The 21,342-nt window shown below is 32.2% G+C and overlaps 2 protein-coding genes across 6 annotated transcripts; both read left to right on the top strand.

Moving 5' to 3' along the window:
* The first annotated feature begins 97 nt into the window (after positions 1-97).
* Mon1 (vacuolar fusion protein MON1 homolog) lies at positions 98-4,061 on the top strand. The gene is made up of 5 exons (XM_076412030.1): positions 98-139; positions 189-513; positions 563-760; positions 819-1,062; positions 1,124-4,061. The coding sequence occupies exons 2-5, from the start codon at positions 215-217 to the stop codon at positions 1,838-1,840; spliced, it is 1,458 nt and encodes a 485-aa protein (XP_076268145.1). The 5' UTR covers positions 98-139; positions 189-214; the 3' UTR covers positions 1,841-4,061.
* Positions 3,815-15,725, top strand: LOC143201152 (phospholipase A1 2). Of its 5 annotated transcripts, none has more exons than XM_076412048.1 (7): positions 3,815-3,921; positions 5,083-5,143; positions 5,457-5,627; positions 9,298-9,501; positions 9,554-9,727; positions 11,179-11,382; positions 12,224-12,584. In XM_076412048.1, exons 2-7 carry the CDS (start codon positions 5,089-5,091, stop codon positions 12,436-12,438), a joined length of 1,023 nt encoding a protein of 340 aa, XP_076268163.1. In that variant the 5' UTR covers positions 3,815-3,921; positions 5,083-5,088; the 3' UTR covers positions 12,439-12,584. The 5 variants fall into 5 exon arrangements, with proteins under 5 accessions (XP_076268163.1, XP_076268164.1, XP_076268165.1 ...); XM_076412049.1 differs by lacking the exon at positions 3,815-3,921 and having other exon boundaries at positions 5,015-5,143; positions 12,224-12,457; positions 12,516-12,639; XM_076412050.1 differs by lacking the exons at positions 3,815-3,921; positions 12,224-12,584 and adding an exon at positions 15,565-15,725 and having other exon boundaries at positions 5,015-5,143.
* The last annotated feature ends 5,617 nt before the right edge of the window (positions 15,726-21,342 follow it).

Here is a 21,342-nt window from a genome sequence, read left to right as displayed (position 1 = left end):
TAATATACTTATGAATTATATTTCGTATAACTTATAATAGTAATACATTAATTCTAGGTGTATTATTAGTTGCCTGACATAAATTAGCAATATAAATAATTGACACATAAGTGACAGTTTTATCTATATATAACAAATGGTATCAGGGAAGTAACTTTGTTTAAACCTTTATAATTTATTGATTCTAGAATAATATAATAAGATTACGTGCAATATGACATCAACTTTTGAGGAGGAGCCCGGGGCTACCCGAGAAAGTGTCTTGATTCCCACAGATGCATTGGAAAATTTTGATCAAATGAGTTCCAGTTTAGATGAAATTAAAAGTGGAAATAAGACACCTAGTACTGAAGATTCGAATTTAATAAATAGTAATGATAATTTTGAAGACGCCTCCGATATTCAGGAAAATGGTAGCACAACAGAATATGATTTAGGCAATAGTACTGAATGGACATTGAAAAAGAAACACATTTTTGTTTTGAGTTCTGCTGGTAAACCAATATATTCAAGGTAGTTGAAGATATATTTTGAATGACATTTCTTTAAATTAGAATTTTAGATATGGAAATGAAGATAAATTGGCATGGTTGTTTGGTGTTATGCAAGCTTTAGTAAGCAATATACAATCTATGGATGATACTTTAAAAAGTATACATGCTGGTGATACTTTATTTGTTTTTATGAACAAAAAGCCTCTAATATTAGTTGCTGTTTCTAAGACAGGAGAATCTGTAACTCAGCTGACCATGCAATTGAAGTATGAGTGTGTGCTAACAATACCTATAGATTTGTTTATTGAGTGATATTTATTTTAGTTATGTTTTTAACCAAATAACAAGCATGTTAACCTTAACAAGATTGAATAAGATATATGAACACCGGCAAAATTATGACTTAAGGCGTTTGCTGGCTGGTGGTGAAAGGTTAATTGACCACTTGTTAGATTTTTGTGAAACAGAGCCAGCATTTGTTTTGAGTGCGGTACAGTGCCTTCCACTTGCTTCTTCTGTGAGGGATTCTATAAGTTCAGCAATAATTGGTGCCTGCAGTAAAATAAAGGTTAGTTTAACTCTTTAACTGTTTAATAAATATTCTAAATAGTTTTCAAAATCCATTTTAGAATCTAGTGTTTGCAATATTACTGGGAAATAACCGACTTATCACTTTAGTGAGAATGAAAAAATATTGTTTACATCCAGCTGATCTTCATCTCATATTTAACTTGGTTCAGTCAACGGAAAGTTTAAAATATTCACAACATCATTGGACTCCTTTCTGTTTACCGCGTTTTGATGCCAGTGGATTTCTTTATGCACATGTTTCTTATCTAGCGGATGATTGTCAAGCCTGTCTACTTCTCCTGACTGTTGAACGTGATGTCTGTGATATTTTGAGTGAGGCAAAACAAAAGATTGTTGAGAAACTGAGGAGGAGCAACTGTTTGGAACCGATAAATGAGTCATTGGCTACTGCAGATGAAACTGCATTCAACTTAGGGTTTCCTGAACTGAGACATTACTTATATAAGTGCAAGTCAACCGCTCAGTTTTATCAACCAGGATTAGCACCGCCGTACACAAAAGATATAGTGAAGCTGGTTGAGCTTTATAAAAGGGCCCACCAGCAATTGCATTGTGCAGCACGTCCAATGAAACTGGTTTTTGAAAGGTCAACTAATGAAGTAGTTTTTTCATGGGATACCAAAGGTTTCGAACTGTATGCTATATTTGAGCCTTTAGTAGAAACAGCCAAGGCTATAGATTTAGTTGGAAAGTTATTACCGTGGGTAAAGAAAAAGGAAGACAGGTTATTCCATTTAAACGCGCCTACTTTTTAAAATTGTACCTAAACTGTGATTATTTTCGCACTCTTGTGTGGAAAACTTGACGTTTCCTAATCTGTTTTTATTATTACTAGGGGGAATCAAATATAAACGTCAATTTTGTAAAATAAATTTATAGATCAATGATATATACACTTTTCTTCATAAAAAGTTAGAGGGCGAGTTGTCAGCCAATTGCACACATACTCTACTTCTTCATTGCTTTCAAATCTTTTGCCTCCAAGTGATTCTTGGGTACAAACAAAAAATAATCGCAAGGTGACAAGTCAGGACTGTAAGAAGGTGATCAAGGGTTTCCCAGTACATTTCTTCCAATTTATTTCTTGTCAAAACTGTAGAAATAGTAAAATTATCGTTTATGTTTGATTTCTCCTCGTATAAACCTTGTATTGACTAGAGGTTTATTTATTATAGTGAACAAATTACAGTTTATTTATAAATATATATAGGTCCTAATGATAATCCCCTGTACAGTAACAAAGGGTTTATCAATTATTTGTTCAGAACAAATTTTATTGCAGGAGTATGTTTTAAGAGCAGCTCTAAATATTTATACAACATAAACTATTTAATTAACGTTAACTATATGTTATATAAGTAGTAGTAAACTAATGTTCAATAATCATTGTGGATAGACAAGTTCAGAAATATGATTTTATTTTATTAGGTGGCGTATAACGCTTAAGTAATATAGTCCAAGATTATGAATGCTGGATTTTTTTGAAAGAATGTACCACTGGCTATAATGAATATTCGATCTCAGTAGCTTAGACAAACAAAATATCGCAAATGTCAAAACTAAAATCATCTCACTTTAAGACGTCAGTTTTTGGTATTGTTTGCAGGATAATATTCTTCTACTCAACTGTCAGAAACTTTGAACAAGTCCTCATCAAACATCTTAAAATATATTGAATTGCAATTGTCGTTACATCATTATATACTGAGATTTTTGGTTTGAAATTTGTTAAAGCTATTGGGGCCGATTTATTGTTATCAACCAATTGTTCGTACACGCAGAAAAAATCTGCCATTATAAAATTACAAGTCTGGCTCTCATGTTATCTCGGACTGATTCATCCAATATATTTAATGCACAATTTTCGATAATTCTAAAATTTTGAATCATATTTGTAAGTACATAAAATATTTTTATTTATTACTAACAAGTCATACTTGAAATCAATTAATCATATCATTGGTCTCATGTAAAATATAATGATAAAAATGCAAATATATTCTTGGAATCTATTAAATATCGAATACTAACTTTTTTTATAGTTTATATAATATCGAAATAGTGATTCATTGTTATGCGTGGATTTATTTGATTCTTATTAACAACTTATTACAAAGAATACTATTTTGTCTTGAATATTTTATGTAGCAATTATTAATGACAGTATGAAATTTTGGTAAACAACAGGTGAGATGTTATTTTAATCAGACTGATTTATTTTTATACGAAAGTAAGAACAATTGGCCATTATGAAGAGTCGGTTGCAGTGATTTTGCCAGATAAGAGGTTAAAATGTAGGTTTTTAATGTTATTTAAAAGGTTGTCAGATTGGAAAGGTGTCAAAAACTTGCCCGATATGTTTAAAGTACATTAAATTATACTTGTATGATGATGTGTACTTTGATATTTACTTACACATCTGTTAAAGTTACTGCGACCGACTTTTCGTAGTTGCCAAATGTTCTTTTCTGTAGTAGTGTGTATAAAAAAAAGTCTGGTATTCACTATATTTTAGACTATTAGTTTAAACTACAGGAGGATTGATTATTGTTTATATTTTAATCTATTACACTACCAAAGGTCTTAACACACATTATAGATAGTTTTATATTGCTTACAACAGGACATTTAAAACACTACGTTTGCGATTTTAATTTTGATGCAGAAATTATTGTTTAAGTTGTTTCATTATAATAAAGTGTTACGTATTTTTGACATTGTTAAATTTATAAGATCGGCATAAAACATTTTTATAGCTGGAATCGATTTACTTGAGGCCTGTACTGTAGGTATAATTTTGTGTTTATGTTTCATTATGTGACATATTATTTTGAAGGTAATATGATATGATGTGTATATGTTTTAAAATTATATATATATTTCTCAATTTAATCTGATAATATTATAATTATCTGTGATATCACGATTTATTTAATATTGTATATAAGTGTAATATATTGTTTTTTTTTCCTGGCGGATTTTCATAGTTTCATTTGAAATATTTTCCTTATTTGAATGGAATAATAACATTGATATATTTTTTATACAGTGATGAACAAATTTAAATGATAAATATATTCTTATTGTGTTTTAATAGTTATGTAATTAGTGATGTTATAATCTATAAATATTGGTATTTATGCTAAATTAATTATCTACTGTCGGATACTTCAAACTTTTGCAATGTTTCAGATAATTAATTAATGTTACAAATTTTATGTCCATGTTTTGTAATAACACTTTAAAATTAAACCAAAATATTTAAATATACTATTTGTTGTGGCTTTTATATAAGAATAAATTAAAAATATAACCAATGTGTACTCTAGCTTTTACATAAAGTTTTTAATCATTGAATTGATTAGCTACATTTTTATTTTATGAACATTAGTTGAATGTTGTGAATAAAAAAAACTGTAAAAGTATCGCGTAACATAATATAATGATAAAATCGAAATTCAGAACATACTATTGGTTTACATTAATGTTAATTTTTACAGATATATGATAAAATGAGGAATGTATTTCAGAAGCATACCCTAATTATGTAGTAATTCTAAATTAGCGTTTAAAATTATTTTAAATGAATTGACATAAAATAAATAACTTTTCATGTAATTATTTTCCATTTCAGATATGTTTTAAAAGTATACTGAATTAAACATAAAGTTATGATTTCTTTTTTTTTGTTGATGAGATATATACTATGTGTATTTTGGAAGATGTTCCTTAAATGTTAGGTAACTGTCATTTTAATATAATAACTTACTTTTACAGTACAGTAATAATAGTAGTCTAGTAATAATTTCATTTACGTAAAATATCCTGTATATTACAAGGTAGTTTTCTTTGACCTTCATTTTGATTTCTTTAATGTGTATTAATTTTAATTGCTTATAAATGCAATCATATTTATGGAAAACGGATTAGTTTGAATAGACTAGTCTAGGCGTTCTTTTGTTTTTAGATAATCTTATTTCATTGCAGATTTTTTCAGGAGAAAATGGTATTGTGCATCAAAATTGTGGGATATTTTGTGTTCTTGGTTGTATTTCAAGGTAAGAAGCATATTGGTATTAAATAACAGTGCAGTTTTAATTTCTGTTTGAAATTATGTTAAAATTAATAAATTAAGGAAGTTTGGTATTACTAGGGTATATTAAATTTAATTTACTAATAATTCCTGTTTCTATTTATTTCATATATCGATTGTAGTGTCGCTACTTCCTTTCGCATTGGCGAATGTTTTAATATAACCGAAGACAGCAAGTTATAATCTGATTAAAACTATTTTTCTATTTTATGGATTATTGCCCAATTACGCCCAACTTTATTTTATATATAGCCTCATCATCGGGTACTCTGTTTCAGCGGCAGGAGCGTCAATTACAGACGAACTAAAAAATAAAGCTTTCAGTCTTTATAAAAACTTGGCGATTGGAGCAAGACGATTGAAGCACAACCCGGGCATATCTGAAGATCAAATTAGTTTTGAACTTTATCAGAAAGAGTATCCAGAGGACCTTATTCACATTGATATAGGTAAAATTATAATTGGTTGGTAATTATTGGTTTTCTTTAACACTTAGATCAATTCCCAGGCAAGACCAGTTAAAATTAAACTGGACTAACTTAAAACTAAAGTAAATAGCCATAAAGCCCTTACGTAAATTCGTATGGTTTGGTTTACTTTAATCTTCCGATTCGTTAGCTGGCTTAGTCGGTAGGCTTAATGCCGAGGACCGTGGTTCGGAGCCCTCGTTAAACTGTAGATTTAGTCCAGATAAACTCTCGTTGGAAGAAAAGAGGCTTTACTGCTGTCATTTAGTAACTTTCTTTTCAGTGGGTTTCACTGGCATTACTACTATTGATTGATAAATCAATATTTTTTACTCTTTGACCTTGTGGGAGTATCTTTCAACTAACCAGCACAGTTGTTCAGTTTTGATACTGTTTTTATTCAAATATGATGTGTCCAATTTAATTTACCATTGAGATGAATGCCGAGGTATTTCTTATCTTTTCTTCGAAGTATTCTTATGATTAAGGTTGTTGTCCATTTTCATGGCATTTTTCTTCCACTGGATAAAACTGTTTCGCCTCTATAGCTATTTCAGGCTAATAAATATTTCTATCCATTGTAGATTCTATATTGTTCAGTTGACATGCATTAATTATCACGCACAATCATTGTGTCTTTGTTTGTTTAATGCTGTTGAGTCTTTATTTGCTTCCTTGTTTAATTCACTAATATGTTTTATAGGCAATTCTGTTTATAATCCTACATCATTTGATTCATCTGATTATTTATTCTATGCTACTTGCCTGTATTCTGTCCTTACTTTTCTTTATTTTTTTTATCACATACCTAATTTCGAGGGGGTAATTTACTTTAATATGTGATTTCTATCTTTATTGTATTATAGCTTGTTCTGCAGTTGACCCAATCGATTCTGAGTTCGTGTTTATTGCTCAAGATCGTGTATAGTTTTGAGTCTTACGTTTTAATTTATTCGTTCCTCAATTATTAATCTGAACTTATTCCAATCACTATATTTGTCACTAAAATGTCATACACAACAATATTTCTATATATATCAATATATTTTTTACAACCCATTCATATATTATTACTACCACTATTGGGGAATGGGCAACTTTTCAAACTTGTTAAACAACCTTATAACAATAAAATAATATTGAAAATTAAATTGAAATGAAACAATTGAAAAGGAGATAAACTACTATTATTGATGCTAATTGGTTTTATTTTCATACAACAAACAGAGGAAGTATGTATATTTGCATAAAAACAATAAAATTACAATTATAAAAAACGGTTGAATCATAACCTAATTAAGATAATTAAATTAGAAAAAACTTGAATATTTATTTAATAACGGATATCGATTATCTGTAATCATAATCTTAATTAGTCATTTATTGAAATTCATAATATACAGTGTTATATAATCTAACAATGAGTTATATAATCTAACATTAAGAGGTGCTGACATAAATTTTGATCAGCGATATCTATTGATGAAAATGCGAGATATCAATGTAAATAACTGTTTTAACTAACCTAACTGTGAAATTTGACGGTTTTGATATTTATTTTCATAAAAATGTCCCTCTACTTTTTGAAATGTACCCCATCTTGGTTATGTGACATTTAGCTCAGTTTTTCTTTAACCGTTGTGTTGTGTAGACGTCCGTATTTTATTATGGATAAGTATGCGCCACAAAAACGAGCACAAATACTGACAATATTTGTTGAATTATTAATCGTTGCATTATTGCCACTCAGCGGAAATTGCAACAATGGTAGCTGGACTTTTGCTCCACTTTATAATAGTTTTTCATTTAATATGCGTTTGATTTGATTATTTATAATATTTATACCACTTTGAAGAGATCTGCTGCCGAAGGCCATCAAAAATATAAAAATTTATGGTGATGCTGCTCCACTATATCCTTATTGTCGGCTTTGGTTTCAACGATTTAGTATTGGTGGTTTTGACAAATGACAAAATGACAATGAGAATGGCATGGAGAATCAAAAATGTTCGATATACAAGACTTATTGTATGAAAATCAACCCCAAACCCTGAAAAAACTTTCAGACGGCTTAGCAATTAATAAATAAAGCAATTTTAGGCTTTAGATTTGTTATACTACGATAATTCCAAACCCAAAATGTTATTGGGTTAGTTCAGAATATCCATCTACATCATCGAAAATAAAATCAGAATACATGCAAGCTAATATAACAGATCAATTGAAAAGTCCCCGGCCTACCATAGTAAAACACATTTTTTTGGAAATATTATTTTTTTTATTCAATATAATTCCCTTCAAGATTTTGCCATCGTTTTCACTGACTTGTGATACGGTGACATTGTCTTGGTGAAGCAGCACATTCTTTTTCTTCAAATGCGGCCGTTTTTCGCCGATTTGGCCCTTCAAACGACCCAATAACACTATGTAATAGTCGCTGTCGATAGTCCTTCCTTTTTCAAGATAGTCAATGAAAATTATTCCATGCGCATCCCAAAATACATACGCCATAATCTTGCTAGCCTACTGTTGCGTTTTCCCATGCTTTAGAGCGGGTTTATCGTGTGCAGTCCACTCGTATGACTGTCGATTGGACTTCGGAGTGAAATGATGGAGCCATGTTTCATTCATTGTCACATATCGACACAAAAACTCGGTTTTATTACGCTTGATCATCTTACTGCTCCGAATCATCAACTCTTCGTTGTTTTTGGTCAAAAGTGAGCTCGCGCGGCACCCTCTTTGCACAGAGCTTTCTCATACCCAAATATTCGTGAATGATATGATGTACACGTTCAGTTGATAACTTTAGTGTGTCTACTATTTCATTCAGTTTCAATTTGCGGTAATTCAAAATCATTTTATGGATTTTTTAAATGTTTTCGTCGGTAACAACCTCTTTTGGGCGTCCACTCTTCGATGCTCATTTCACGACGCCTAAACTTAGTATACCAATCCTTGATGATTTATTTTCCTGGGACAGTGCCCGGAAACTCAGCATCAAACCAAGTTTTTGCTTCAACTGTATTTTTTCCCTTCAAATATCAATATTTTATCAACACGCGAAATTCCTTTCTATCCACTTTTTTTTCACTTCACTCAAAATTCTATAACTCAGAAACTAATGATTCGACAGCTCTCAAATTTTTACAAGCATCTTTTAAGGGTTGGGACTAACTAAAAAACATATGGATTTAATTCTAGTAGCGCCATCTATGTGTCAGACCGGATACTTTTCGATTGACCTGTTATATTTTACCATTTTTACTCAACAAATGCTTTTTTAAAGTGAAAAAAAAAGAATACATTCAAGCTAATATATCAAAGATTAAATAAACAACATAGAATCGTTCGCGAAATCAAATCAAGAAAAACATAAAAGCCAATACATTAACATCGTTATCTTTTAACGAAACAATTCAAGTTTTTTTTAAATATAATTCTTTAATCCAATAAAGCTGTACCTCGCTAAAATACACATATTACGTCTTTTTACACGAAAACATCCCCATAAATTAATTAATACTTTTTATTATTGTCCTTTTTAATTAAAACGATATATCAAGATCTTTTCCAGATAAAACCGTCCTATTAGATGTTTTGCTCCGACACAATTTGGTTAAGAGATAAAATAAATTACTTTTTCTTTCAGATGATCTGGAAATATTTAGGGGCACTAAAAGTAAGATAGTGTTTTTGGTCCATGGCTATGTCAGCAATTCGAAAACAAAACAGGTAGGAGAATTGAAAGACACTTTTCTGCGTCTGGATGACGTATCTTATGTTATTAACGTGGATTGGGAAAAGGCTGCCGATCAATTGTATTATATTTCTGCACTGAATACGTATGATGTTGGTATGGGTTAATGTAAAGAATAAGTATATTATATATATGCTGAATGTTTTAGCTGATATCATTGCAAAATTCATTATAAACCTTTACCGGAATTATGAAGTGGACAAGAACAATATTTTGCTAGTTGGGCATTCATTAGGTGGCCAAATTTGTGGATTTGTTGGCAAAATATTTAAACAAAACACCTTAGAGTTGTTGCCAAGAATAATTGCCCTAGATCCAGCAGGTAAGTCTTAATAACAATATTATTCTGATCAAAAAATGGTAAAACGTTTGAAATAAATCAGATAACGATGGGTTTTTTCATACTTAAATTCTAAAACCCAATTCTCAATATAACAGGTCAGTTGAAAAGTTCCCGGCCTACCATAGTAAAACAAATTTTTTTGGCAAAATTGGTTTTTTTTATTCAACATAATTCCCTTCAAGGGTGATACACTGATTATAGCGACCCTCCAACGTTTCCATACCATTTTTGTAGTAAGATTTGTCCTTTGCTTCAAAATAGTCCTCAGTTTCGGCGATCACCTCTTCATTGGACCAACATTTCTTCCCCGCGAGCATTCTTTAGACATCTGAGAACAGGAAATAGTCGCTGGGTGCCAGATCTGGAGAATACGGTGGATGAGGAAGCAACTCGAAGCCCAATTCATGGATTTTTGCCGTAGTTTTCACTGACTTGTGGCACAGTGCATTGTCTTGGTGAAGCAGCACTTTCTTTTTCTTAAAATGCAGCTGTTTTTCGGCGATTTCGTCCTTCTAACGGTCCATCAACGCTATATAATAGTCGCCAGGACCATCTATATATAATATATAGATGGTCCTTTCTTTTTCAAGGTAGTCAATGAAAATTATTCCATGCGCATCCCAAAATACAGACACCATAACCTTGCCAGCCCACTGATGCATTTTCCCACACTTTGGAGCGGCTTCATCCTGTAAAGTCCACTCGGATGACTGTCGATTGGACTAAACGTCTAAACTTAGCGTACCAATCTTTGATGGTAGATTTTCCTCGAGCAGTGTCCGGAAACTGGCATCAAGTCAAGTTTTTGCTTCAACTGTATTTTTTCCCTACAAAAAGCAATATTTTACCAACACGCGAAATTCCTTTTTATCCATTTTTTTCACAATAACAAAAGTTGCTTTACTCAAAATGCTATAATTCACATACTAATGATCCGACAGCAGTCAAAGTTATACACGCATCTTTTGAGGGTTAGGGCTAACTAAAAAACATATGAATTTAATTGTAGTAGCGCCAACTATGTGTCAGGCCAGGGACTTTTCAACTGACCTGTTAGGAGTTGACTGTTATATCGATTTAATCGACTTATAACTGCCATATTTTCGAGACCTTGTTCCTTTTGATTACTACTTGTTCCGACATATGAGTCGTGACCTGTCTGAGCAACGTATCACTCCTGATGGAGATACGATAAATTGAGTCGATTCTTGGATAACCTCTTCGGAGGTGGAATCCGTAAATTGCCTTACATATAAGAAAAAGTAGGGGCCCTCGATGTATTTTTAAAGAAATAATTGCGTAAAATTATCTTTATATATTTTTTTCGACAGACGACTTAACTTTTTAAAAATCAATTGTCTAAAATAATATAAACTTTCTTTTGGGACACCTTGATAACACTGTCCAACTATATTATCGATTGGTTACAGGACCCCTGTTCAGCATCAGACCAGCTCACGAGAGATTGAATCCAAACGATGCCGCCATAGTTGAAGTCATTCACACAGATGGCGGCGTTCTTGGCTTGTCTGACAGTTGCGGAACCATTGACTTCTTCGTAAATGGTGGCAAGAACCAACCCGGTTGCAAGCAAATAGACTTGGACGATATATTTGAGACTGCAACCACACCACGTACGTTAACATATTTATTCATAAAAGGTCAATTGAAAAGTCCCCGACCTACCACAGTATAACACATTTTTTTTGGAAAAATTAGTTTTTTTATGCAACATAATTCCCTTCAAGTGCGATACACTGATTATAGCGATCCTCCAACTTTTCGATACCATCTTTGTAGGACGATTTGTCCTTTGCTTCAAAATAGGCCTCAGTTTCGGCGATCACTTCTTCATTCGACGAAAATTTCTTCCCAGGGAGCATTCTTTTGAGATCTCAGAACAGCAAATAGTCGCTGGGGGCCAGATCAGGAGAATGCGGTGGATGGGGAAGCAATTCGAAGCCCAATTCATGGATTTTTGCCATCGTTTTCACTGAATTGTGACATGGTGCATTGTCTCGGTGAAGCAGTACTTTCTTTTCTTCAAATGCGGCCATAACGGGCGCCATAACCATACCAGACGATTGTTGCGTTTTCCCACGCTTTGGAGCGGATTCATCGTGTGCATTCCACTCGATTAGACTTCGGAGTGAAATGATGGAGCCATGTTTCATCCATTGTTACATATCCACTCAAAAACTCGGGTTTATTATGCTTGATCATGTTCAAACACTGCTCCGAATCATCAACTCGTAGTTGTTTTTGGACAAAAGTGAGCTCGCGCGGCACCCACTTCGCACAGAGCTTTCTCATATCCAAATATTCGTGAACGATATGATGTACACGTGTACAATGTCTGCTCTTTCATTCAATTTTAATTTATGGTCATTCAAAATCATTTTGTGGATATTTTCAGGCCGGGGAATTTTCAATTTACCTGTTATCTCTAACTGAAGGTGTTTTAATCAATTTCAGTTATATGCGATCATATTCGCGCCTGGGACTATTTTCTGGAAGCTTTATTGAATCCGAACGGATTCATCGCGTCGAAATGTTTGGGCACCATCTACGATAGAGAAAATTGTAATGGCGAAACTGTATCTATGGGAGATATAAATCTAACAGCCGAAGGGAATTATTATTTAGAGACAAATCGTCATAAACCGTTCGCCAAAAATCTATCGGATTGACGTGTGATTAATTTGCCGAGTGTGTTCGAAAAATAACACGATTTATTTTTGAGTGTTGTAACTTAAAACATTTTTAGAATTAATTCTTTGGAATAGTTTTAAGGTTCTCCACTTCCAGTCTCGCCAATAGTTCGAAATCGATGGACCTTCGATGCTGATTTAATTTTGGACACAAAAAAATGACACAGAGTCATGTCCGGCAAATACGGACGTTAGAACATGATTAAAATGATGTTGTTACTAAAAATTCAAGAAAAAGTGTTGAGCTGACGAGATGCATTATTAAATTAATAATTAATTTAACAATTATTACCATTAAATTTAATTGGCGATCATTTATATTAAATTATTTCATTGTTTTTACGTTTTCGTTGGATTTTATTTTACATTCCTTCCATTTTTCGCTCTCTATCCAGTCTTCTTGTTTCGCCCGTAGTTTTTCACTCTTTTGAAGTATTTCTCCTGACTTTCTTGTCTCCTTTCTAGTTATTCTTCCTCTGACTCAATATTGAGGTACTTTCTTATCTCTCTACTTCTTTCTTTCTTTTCACTTCTAATCTTCTCCATATTCCTGCTGCTTGTATTTTACTTTTATCTCTCTTTTCCAATACCCATGTCTCATAACCGATAATTAGTGTTAGTCTGTAAATCGCTTTGTACATTTCTATTTTAGTTTTACTTTCGTATTATTTTTATTAATTATCGCTTGTACCATTCGTAAACTTTATTTATTCATAACATACATACCTATCAATAAATTATAGCCTACTTTTATTCAACTTTGAATAACTTGGTATAACTGAAATAAATACACAACACAGTACAATATATAGTATGTTGAGGACTATCTATATTTAAATCTATTCTTCGAGATATATTTACTGAAGGTATATAATTGTACGTCATACGTATAAGCTGAAATATATTTAAATGTTACAATAAAAAATGTTTCATTCTTACCTTTTACGATTTTCTTGACTTTCATCATCTACCAAAATAAACAACACTGAACTATTATCTTTATAAATAACATATAGTCCATTCAAAGTTATTTTGTGCGTACGTCATCTAAATTTGTGGCGTCAAAACGTCGCAATGTTGCCGCATCAACTCCGTGGGTTAGTTTAGTTTGGCTTTGACATGCAATAAAATTTTAATCTAAGTAAAATAATTGAACAAAAATGTACATTATAGTACATCTAAAAATTACAGTTAACCATACAGCCGCAATACTTTATACGTTAGAGTTATAACCTCTTATTACTATTGATTAAAACGATTATTCCTAGGACGAAAATGCATTTCAATTACCGACTATATACTAATAAAATAAAATAATAATTTAATGTATAACCGTCATTAAAAGCCTACCACACTTTTCTCTAAAAAAGGTGCATTGAAAAAGTACTCTTAGCATAGTGAATAAAACAAGTAATATGTTAAAAGTAGCGACATCTACATGTTGGACGTCAAGAAACATTTCCCCAAAATTTCCTATAAAGTGATATCTCTATTTCTCTATGTGTATAACTTTGAAACTTGATGTCTATAGAATAAAATGACATATGCATCAAATCATAACATTGCATATATATAACAGATCAATTAGAATTAGATCCATATGTTTTTTAGTTAGCACTAATTCTCAAGAGATGCGTGTATACATTTAACAGCTTTCAGATCATTAGTTTGTGAATTATAGCATTTTGAGTGAAGCAACTTTTGTTATCGTGAAAAAAATGGATAAAAGTAATTTCGCGTGTTGAAAGGCAAAAACACAGTTCAAGCAAAAACTGGGCTTGATGCCGAGTTTCCGGACACTGCCCCAGGAAAATCAACCATTAAGGATTGGTATGCTAAGTTTAGACGTGGTGAAATGAGCACTGAAGATGGTGAACGCAGTGAACGCCCAAAAGAGTTTGTTACCGACGAAAACATTAAGAAAATCCGCAAAATGATTTTAAATAACCGTAAAATAAAATTGATTGAAATAGCAGACACTCTAAAGATATCAACTGCACGTGTACATCATATCATTCACGAATATTTGGATATGAGAAAGCTCTGTACAAAGTGGGTGCCGCGCGAGCTCACTTTTTACCAAAAACAATGACGAGTTGAACGGAGCAGTGTTTGAACCCGAGTTTTTGCATCGATATGTGATAATGGATGAAGCATGGCTCCATCATTTCACTCCGAAATCCAATCGACAGTCACCCGAGTGAACTGCACACAATGAAACCGCTCCAAACCGTGGGAAAATGCAGCAATTGGCTGACGAGATTATAGTGTCTGTATTTTGGGATGCGTATGGAATAATTTTCATTTACTACCTTGGAAAAAGAAGGACCGTCAACAGCGAGTATTACATAGCGTTATTGGACCGTTCGAAGGACGAAATCGCTGAAAATCGGGCGCATTTAAAGAAATTGGAAGTGCTGTTTCACCAAGGCAATGCACCGTGGCACAAGTCAGTGAAAACGATGGCAAGAATCCATGAATTGGGCTTTGAATTGCTTCCTCATTCACGTTATTCTCCAGATCTGGCCGCCAGCTCACTATAATCAGTTTATCACTCTTGAAGTGAATTATGTTGAATAAAAATAACTTATACTGCCAAAACATGTGTTTTACTATGGTAGGTCGGGGACTTTTCAATTGACCTGTTAAATATATAACTGGACCTATATATACAAATATATATATACACCAGACTGATCAATCAGTAAATATTAACATTTGTAAGACTTCATTGCATATATTTTCTAACACGTTATTTAGAAATAAGGAAACATTGGTAAAAATATTAAAAAAAGTATTATTCTTCGAGCAGCTGACAAAACAGTAATCAATGAATAGAATATCTCCGTTACTTTTTGAACCTTGATTTGAACACCTTGTAATTAACATATACAAATAGAAATCTTTGGCGTTTTAAGGAAGAATTAATAACTTTTGCATACTATTGTGATAAAAATATAATTTCATCAAATTCGCGGAGAAACCTTGTTTTTTGTCCTTTGATTTAGTCGCTATTTCCTTTATTTAAAAAAATTATGGAATTAATTATTAAAAAGTCACAAATCTCACGTTCTTGTATCTGTAATTCTAAATACCGGTGTCTAGAGGTAAAGAAGATTGAAAGGTTGCTTCATCGAATAAAGAGAGGACCCTTCAACGAACATCATGGGAAACGCTAAGCGGAATTATTGGACTAATTAACATACAACGGGACCAAAGACGCCGAATACATCTTCGGGTCGATTGTTGCAGACGGAGTTCTGAAAAATAATGACGGCAATAAGGAGGTTCCTACGTGCCTGTGGGTGTAGGAAAATGTATGTAAATTTTATATTGTTATTTACTTAGGCAATGAATAGCTAATAATAAACTTTATGAACTGAATGTTTGAAGAGGTTTGATTTTACCAACACATATAAGCTTTGATAACTTAATTCGTATTGCTGGGGTATAATTTCGGATTGTAATGTGTTTCAATGTTTTGATAGATGACCTTTTGCCACTTTTTGGTAGAACCATAATAGGCTAGTTGATGACACAAAAATATTGATTTATAATAATATACTATAGAAAGATTATTAAAAATACATTTTACCAGAAATAAAGGCATACAATTTCAGAATTTCCCATGTTAAATTAAATATCAATCAAAAACGATAGGAAACACGGACGTCACTTATGGTTTCCTAACCATCATTTCCGCATTCTAATCTTCGAGGACAGCGCGTTTCGGTTTTGTTTGGATTAACAGGTCAATTTAAAAGTTCCGGCTACCATAATAAAACACATTTTTTGAAAAAAATTAGTTCTTTTATTCAACATAATATCCTTCAAGGGTGATACATTGATTATAGCGACCCTACAACTTTTCAATACAATTTTTGTAGTACGATTTGTTCTTTTCTTCAAAATAGGCCTCAATTTCGACGATCCCCTCTTCAGTCGACGAAAATATCTTCCCAGCGAGCATTCTTTTGAGATAAGAGAACAGGAAATAGTCGCTGGGGGCTAGATCTGGAGAATACGGTGGATGAGGAAGCAATTCGAAGCCCAATTCATGGATTTCTGACACGGTCTTGGTAAAGCAGCACTTTCTTTTTCTACAATTGCGGCTGTTTTTCGGCGATTTCGTACTTCAAACGGTCCAATAATGCTATTGTTGCGTTTTCCCACGCTTTGGAGCTTTTCATCATGTGCAGTCCACTGTGATGACTCTATTGGACTTCGGAGTGAAATGGTAAAGCCATGTTTTATCCATTATCACATATTGACGCAAAAACTCGGGTTTATTACGCTTGATCAACTTGATCTTCAAACACTGCCCCGAATCTTCAACTCGTTGTTGTTTTTCGTCAAAACTGAGCTCGTGCAGCACCGACTTTGCTCAGAGCTTTCTCATACCCAAATATTCGTGAATGATATGATGTACACGTTCAGATGATATCTTTGGAGTGCTATTCATATATGGATATCTATTTCATTCAGTTTCAATTTATGGTCATTCAAAATCATTTTGTGGATTTTTTAATGTTTTCGTCGGTAACAACCTTTTTTGGGCGTCCACTGCCTTCACCGTCTTCGGCGCTCATTTCACCACGTCTAAACTTAGCATACCAATCCTTGATGGTTGATTTTCCTGGGGCAGTGCCCGGAAACTCGGCATCAAGCCAAGTTTTTGCTTAACTGCAACTTTTTCCCTTGTGTGTCAGGACGGGGACTTTTCAATTGATCTGTGATTTATTTTATATCCCACAGTTAACAATGTGATTTCATGCTACCAACGGAAAGAAAAAACAAACGAATATTCAATTGAATTGGGATATATCAAGGCACATAACTTATATTTGCACAGAATCGATTCGTAGATAGTACTGTGTTACTAAAAGAAAATTAAAATATTAGAATTGTTATAGAGATGAAGAGATTGACTATTCGAAACACGCTATCCATGAATGACCCATGTGGTGGAATATCAAAAAGAGCATTAATTAAAAATACTATTAGTATAAAACTTGGTAAGAAAACTAATAAATGTAGGTAATAACTCGTACTAAAAGTACCCAATAATAGCACAATCGCCAGTCGGGAACTGTAAGAATAGTATTATAGAAATGAAGTGCCCTATATTTGCTAAGATAAACAAAAATTGTATTGATAGGAAACCTACTAAAAATGAAATATGATGATAATTTCAAGATACAGATGCAAATGTAACAATTTGACAGGGCTACCAAAATATTCATTCTGCATAGTTAACTACAACACAAATAAAAGGTTTAATTTTTTTACATTTGATGGATGGATGGATGTATGATTGTCTTAAACTTTTAGCAGCTTTAGAACGAAAAAGTGCATCCAGTTTTATATCAAATTACCTTGTAATATTTGGGTAAATAAAATGTTGAAAGTGATCAAAAGTCGGTGCCGAGCCCAAAAAAATACAAAAATAATAATATAATTTTGCGACATATACAAAAAATTAAATTACCAACAAAACAAATCTAAATTAAAATAACTGTTTGGGTTTGACACGACAAAGTGCTCAGTTGGTAATAGTGAAAATAATATTGTAAATAGATAAATAGGATTAGGTGGGTATTAAGCTAAATGGTGTGTATATAGTAGAATATAACATACGTGTAGTAGATAGGTTATATAAGGCTTTTGCTTATTATTATAGAGTAATATATAGAGTGTTAACTTAATACAAATAATTTCAGAATTGTTTTGCGTGGTCTCAGCAAGAAGACGCCCGACGTTCCCATCGTTTCATTGAATTTCATTGGTTAGCTTAAATTACCATTACAGGCACCTGTAATGAAAATATAGAAAAAGGGGAGCATTTCATTGGTCGACGATTTCATGCGTATCACGTGACTAACCTGGGACGTCACATTCTACGTCAAAATATTAAATAAAACCAAAATGTAATTTTTCAAAACCATTTATTAATATAAAATTCTGTGTAAATACAAATATTGTATAATATCAAAAAGCTAAAACATAAGAATATACATAGAATATATATATATATATATATATATATATATATATATATATATATATGTATATATATATATATATATATATATATATATATATATATATATATATATATATATATATATATATATAAATAAAAAATAATTAAATGTGGATATAAAAATGGCTGCAATCTATCTTTTTGTTCCCTCATACTGAAAGTAAAGCAACACAGCTGAAAGCCTGTGTCTGTTAATATTTTACCTACTTCAACACAACAATATATGAGGCAAGTTATTATTATTGTTTTTTTTATATATATTTTAAAGTCTCCTTTCACCAACTATGGGTTTGTCTGGACTGGGCCTAATATTTAACGTGGGCTCCGAAACACGGTCCTCAGCGTTAAGCCTACCGACTGGCGAGGGTCCAACTTTAGAAATCATCCCGGAAGACATCCGGTCTTACCCAGCCTGGTTACTGGCGAGATTGGGATCTCTTTATCTGTATAATCAACACAATTTTTTATTTGCTTAATTTCAATCTTAATTGATTAATATAACTATCTTTGTTGTCACCCGTCTCTCTCCTGTCAACCTCTTCCTATTTTTCCTAAAATTCACATATAAATCTATTATATTTTTCAGTATTCATGTAGATTCAATTCATTTAGAACGCCTGTCTCTAGAAGAAATGTGTCAGTATACCTCAACATATTAAAGAATTTCATCGTTTTTTCAACGTTTGACCAACCAGGGCTATGTTCATTTTTCTATTAGTGCTTATTAGTATTTCTATTATTATTTCTTTAAAAATATTTATCATCAGTTACATTCAATTCTTAGTGTAGGGGTAATTTTAAAATCTTATAGTTAATGTAGTTTAGATATACTACTATGGTATATAATATAAATTATTTTAATTATTTGTGTAGGATCTGATTATTCTACATAATATCATGTTACTATTTGGCCAAGAATTTTCTAATTTATTCTTAATATATATCTGTAAGATGTCGTTTTCAATCCGTGTAGGATATTAATGAGGTTGTAGGGTATGAGGTTCGTCGTTATTTTCAAGAAAGAATTCGATATAATATGCATAGATAAATATTTTTGAATATTAAATTTGGTACATGAATAAGAAGAAACACGTGTATTGTAACATAAGTTGGTTAGATGACCTATATTCATATTAAATAGTAACAAACTAACAGTTACCATCCACAGCTAAAATATATAAATAATTATATTTATAAAATTTTATTGATTAATAAAAAAAGTAATTGGTGGCAAATTAATTAGGGATATATAATTTTATTCTTTTCAGGCATACTATTTATTTTGGAATATGTTGTTTAGATTATTTATAGCAAGTGTAAGATTTGAAGTTTAAAAAGCTTTTGGTACGTTTTAAATGACTTTTAATTTAAACCTTTATCGATAGGCCGCTAGTTTTTCCCATCTCTTAGACAATTTACAGATTCCATCTCGAAAAAACGATGTACCTTTTGAGGTACATGAATCGATTCGTTTTTTGGTATCTTCATAAGAAGTGCAGACAGCTCACGACTCATATATCGGAATAAGTGGTAGTAACAAGGAGCAAGGAGTACTGTCCATTTTAATGTTCCACGTATGTTTTCACCGACTTGGTTTAGCATTTCCACCGTTTTTCGCATAGTGTTCGGCTCAAAGGCATCAATTATAGCCGAAATTGATGACCACTGATGAACGCTCCATGGATTCGATATCAAAACCGATACTTTTAAAACTTCGAAACCAGTATTCCCATGTTGAAATCGATGGAGAATGGTTGCCCTAAGCTTCATCATTCGATGGTCTCCAATAGACTGAAGAAAAATGTGTTCACATTTCAATGTAATGCCACATATTGAAGAGTGAAGTCTATCAATGAGGCTTCAACATAAAATGCGTTAAACTGAAGGCGTTGATGGAACTCTCCTTCTCTATCTACAGTGAAAACAAATAATCTAAAATAAACTAGGTTTTGTGATGCATTAACAAGCTTATAACTGTAGCGACCTTGAGGCATTTGCATACAAAATATCCAGAAATATAATCCCAGATGTTGAACACGGGCGGGGTGCCAGCAGCGTCAACTAGAACCCGAAAACGAATAGCTGGCAACCCGGAGACGTTTATCTGGGATGTTATTGAAGGGTATTTCCAATCATTCAGTACTCGACCATCTTTTGGTTTAGACGTGCCACCATCGACTGCCCAAGCCTCGTCTCCAGGTAACACCGCTGCCGTCCATTTTATCTAATTGTATTTTTCACATTTTTTATAAAGACAATAAATAACGGTCACATAATGTAAACACCACTGTTTCATTTCGTTTTCACCAAGCCGCATCATTTACCCTTAATAACAATAATAATTAAATTGTTGTGTTGTACTTAGTATTGTAACATACATTGTTTTTAAAATATGGAAGAACAAAGGTAAGTATGGAATGTAAGGTTAACTTTTAAAAAGTTAAAATATACAAACTGCATCAATTTTGTCTATAGTGAGAATATTAACCGCCAAATTTGTAACAAAAATTAATTGTAAACAAAAGGACATTAAATAGAAATAAAAATATGTCAAAATTTCACTCCGTTATAGCTGCAGATTTCAAGAAATAAAGAAGAAAATTATTCGCTTTGTTCAAATAAAAACGTTGCAAGGGGTATAAGAGAAATGATATATAATTGTATTAGAAGTAATATTAAAGGTGATTACTAACTTTCGATTGAAAAGTCCCCGGCTTAATATAATACATAGATGACACTACTAGAATTAAATCTATATGTTTGTTAGTTAGCCCTAACACTCAGAAGATGCATTTATAAATTTGACAGCTGCCGGTTCATTTATTTGTGAATTATAGCAT

The sequence above is a fragment of the Rhynchophorus ferrugineus genome, unplaced genomic scaffold (genome assembly GCF_030347505.1).
Source record: "Rhynchophorus ferrugineus isolate W39M unplaced genomic scaffold, kcgeb_rfMv2 rfM8, whole genome shotgun sequence".
NCBI classification, from domain to species: domain Eukaryota; kingdom Metazoa; phylum Arthropoda; class Insecta; order Coleoptera; family Curculionidae; genus Rhynchophorus; species Rhynchophorus ferrugineus.
This window is presented reverse-complemented; position numbering and strand designations above follow the sequence as displayed.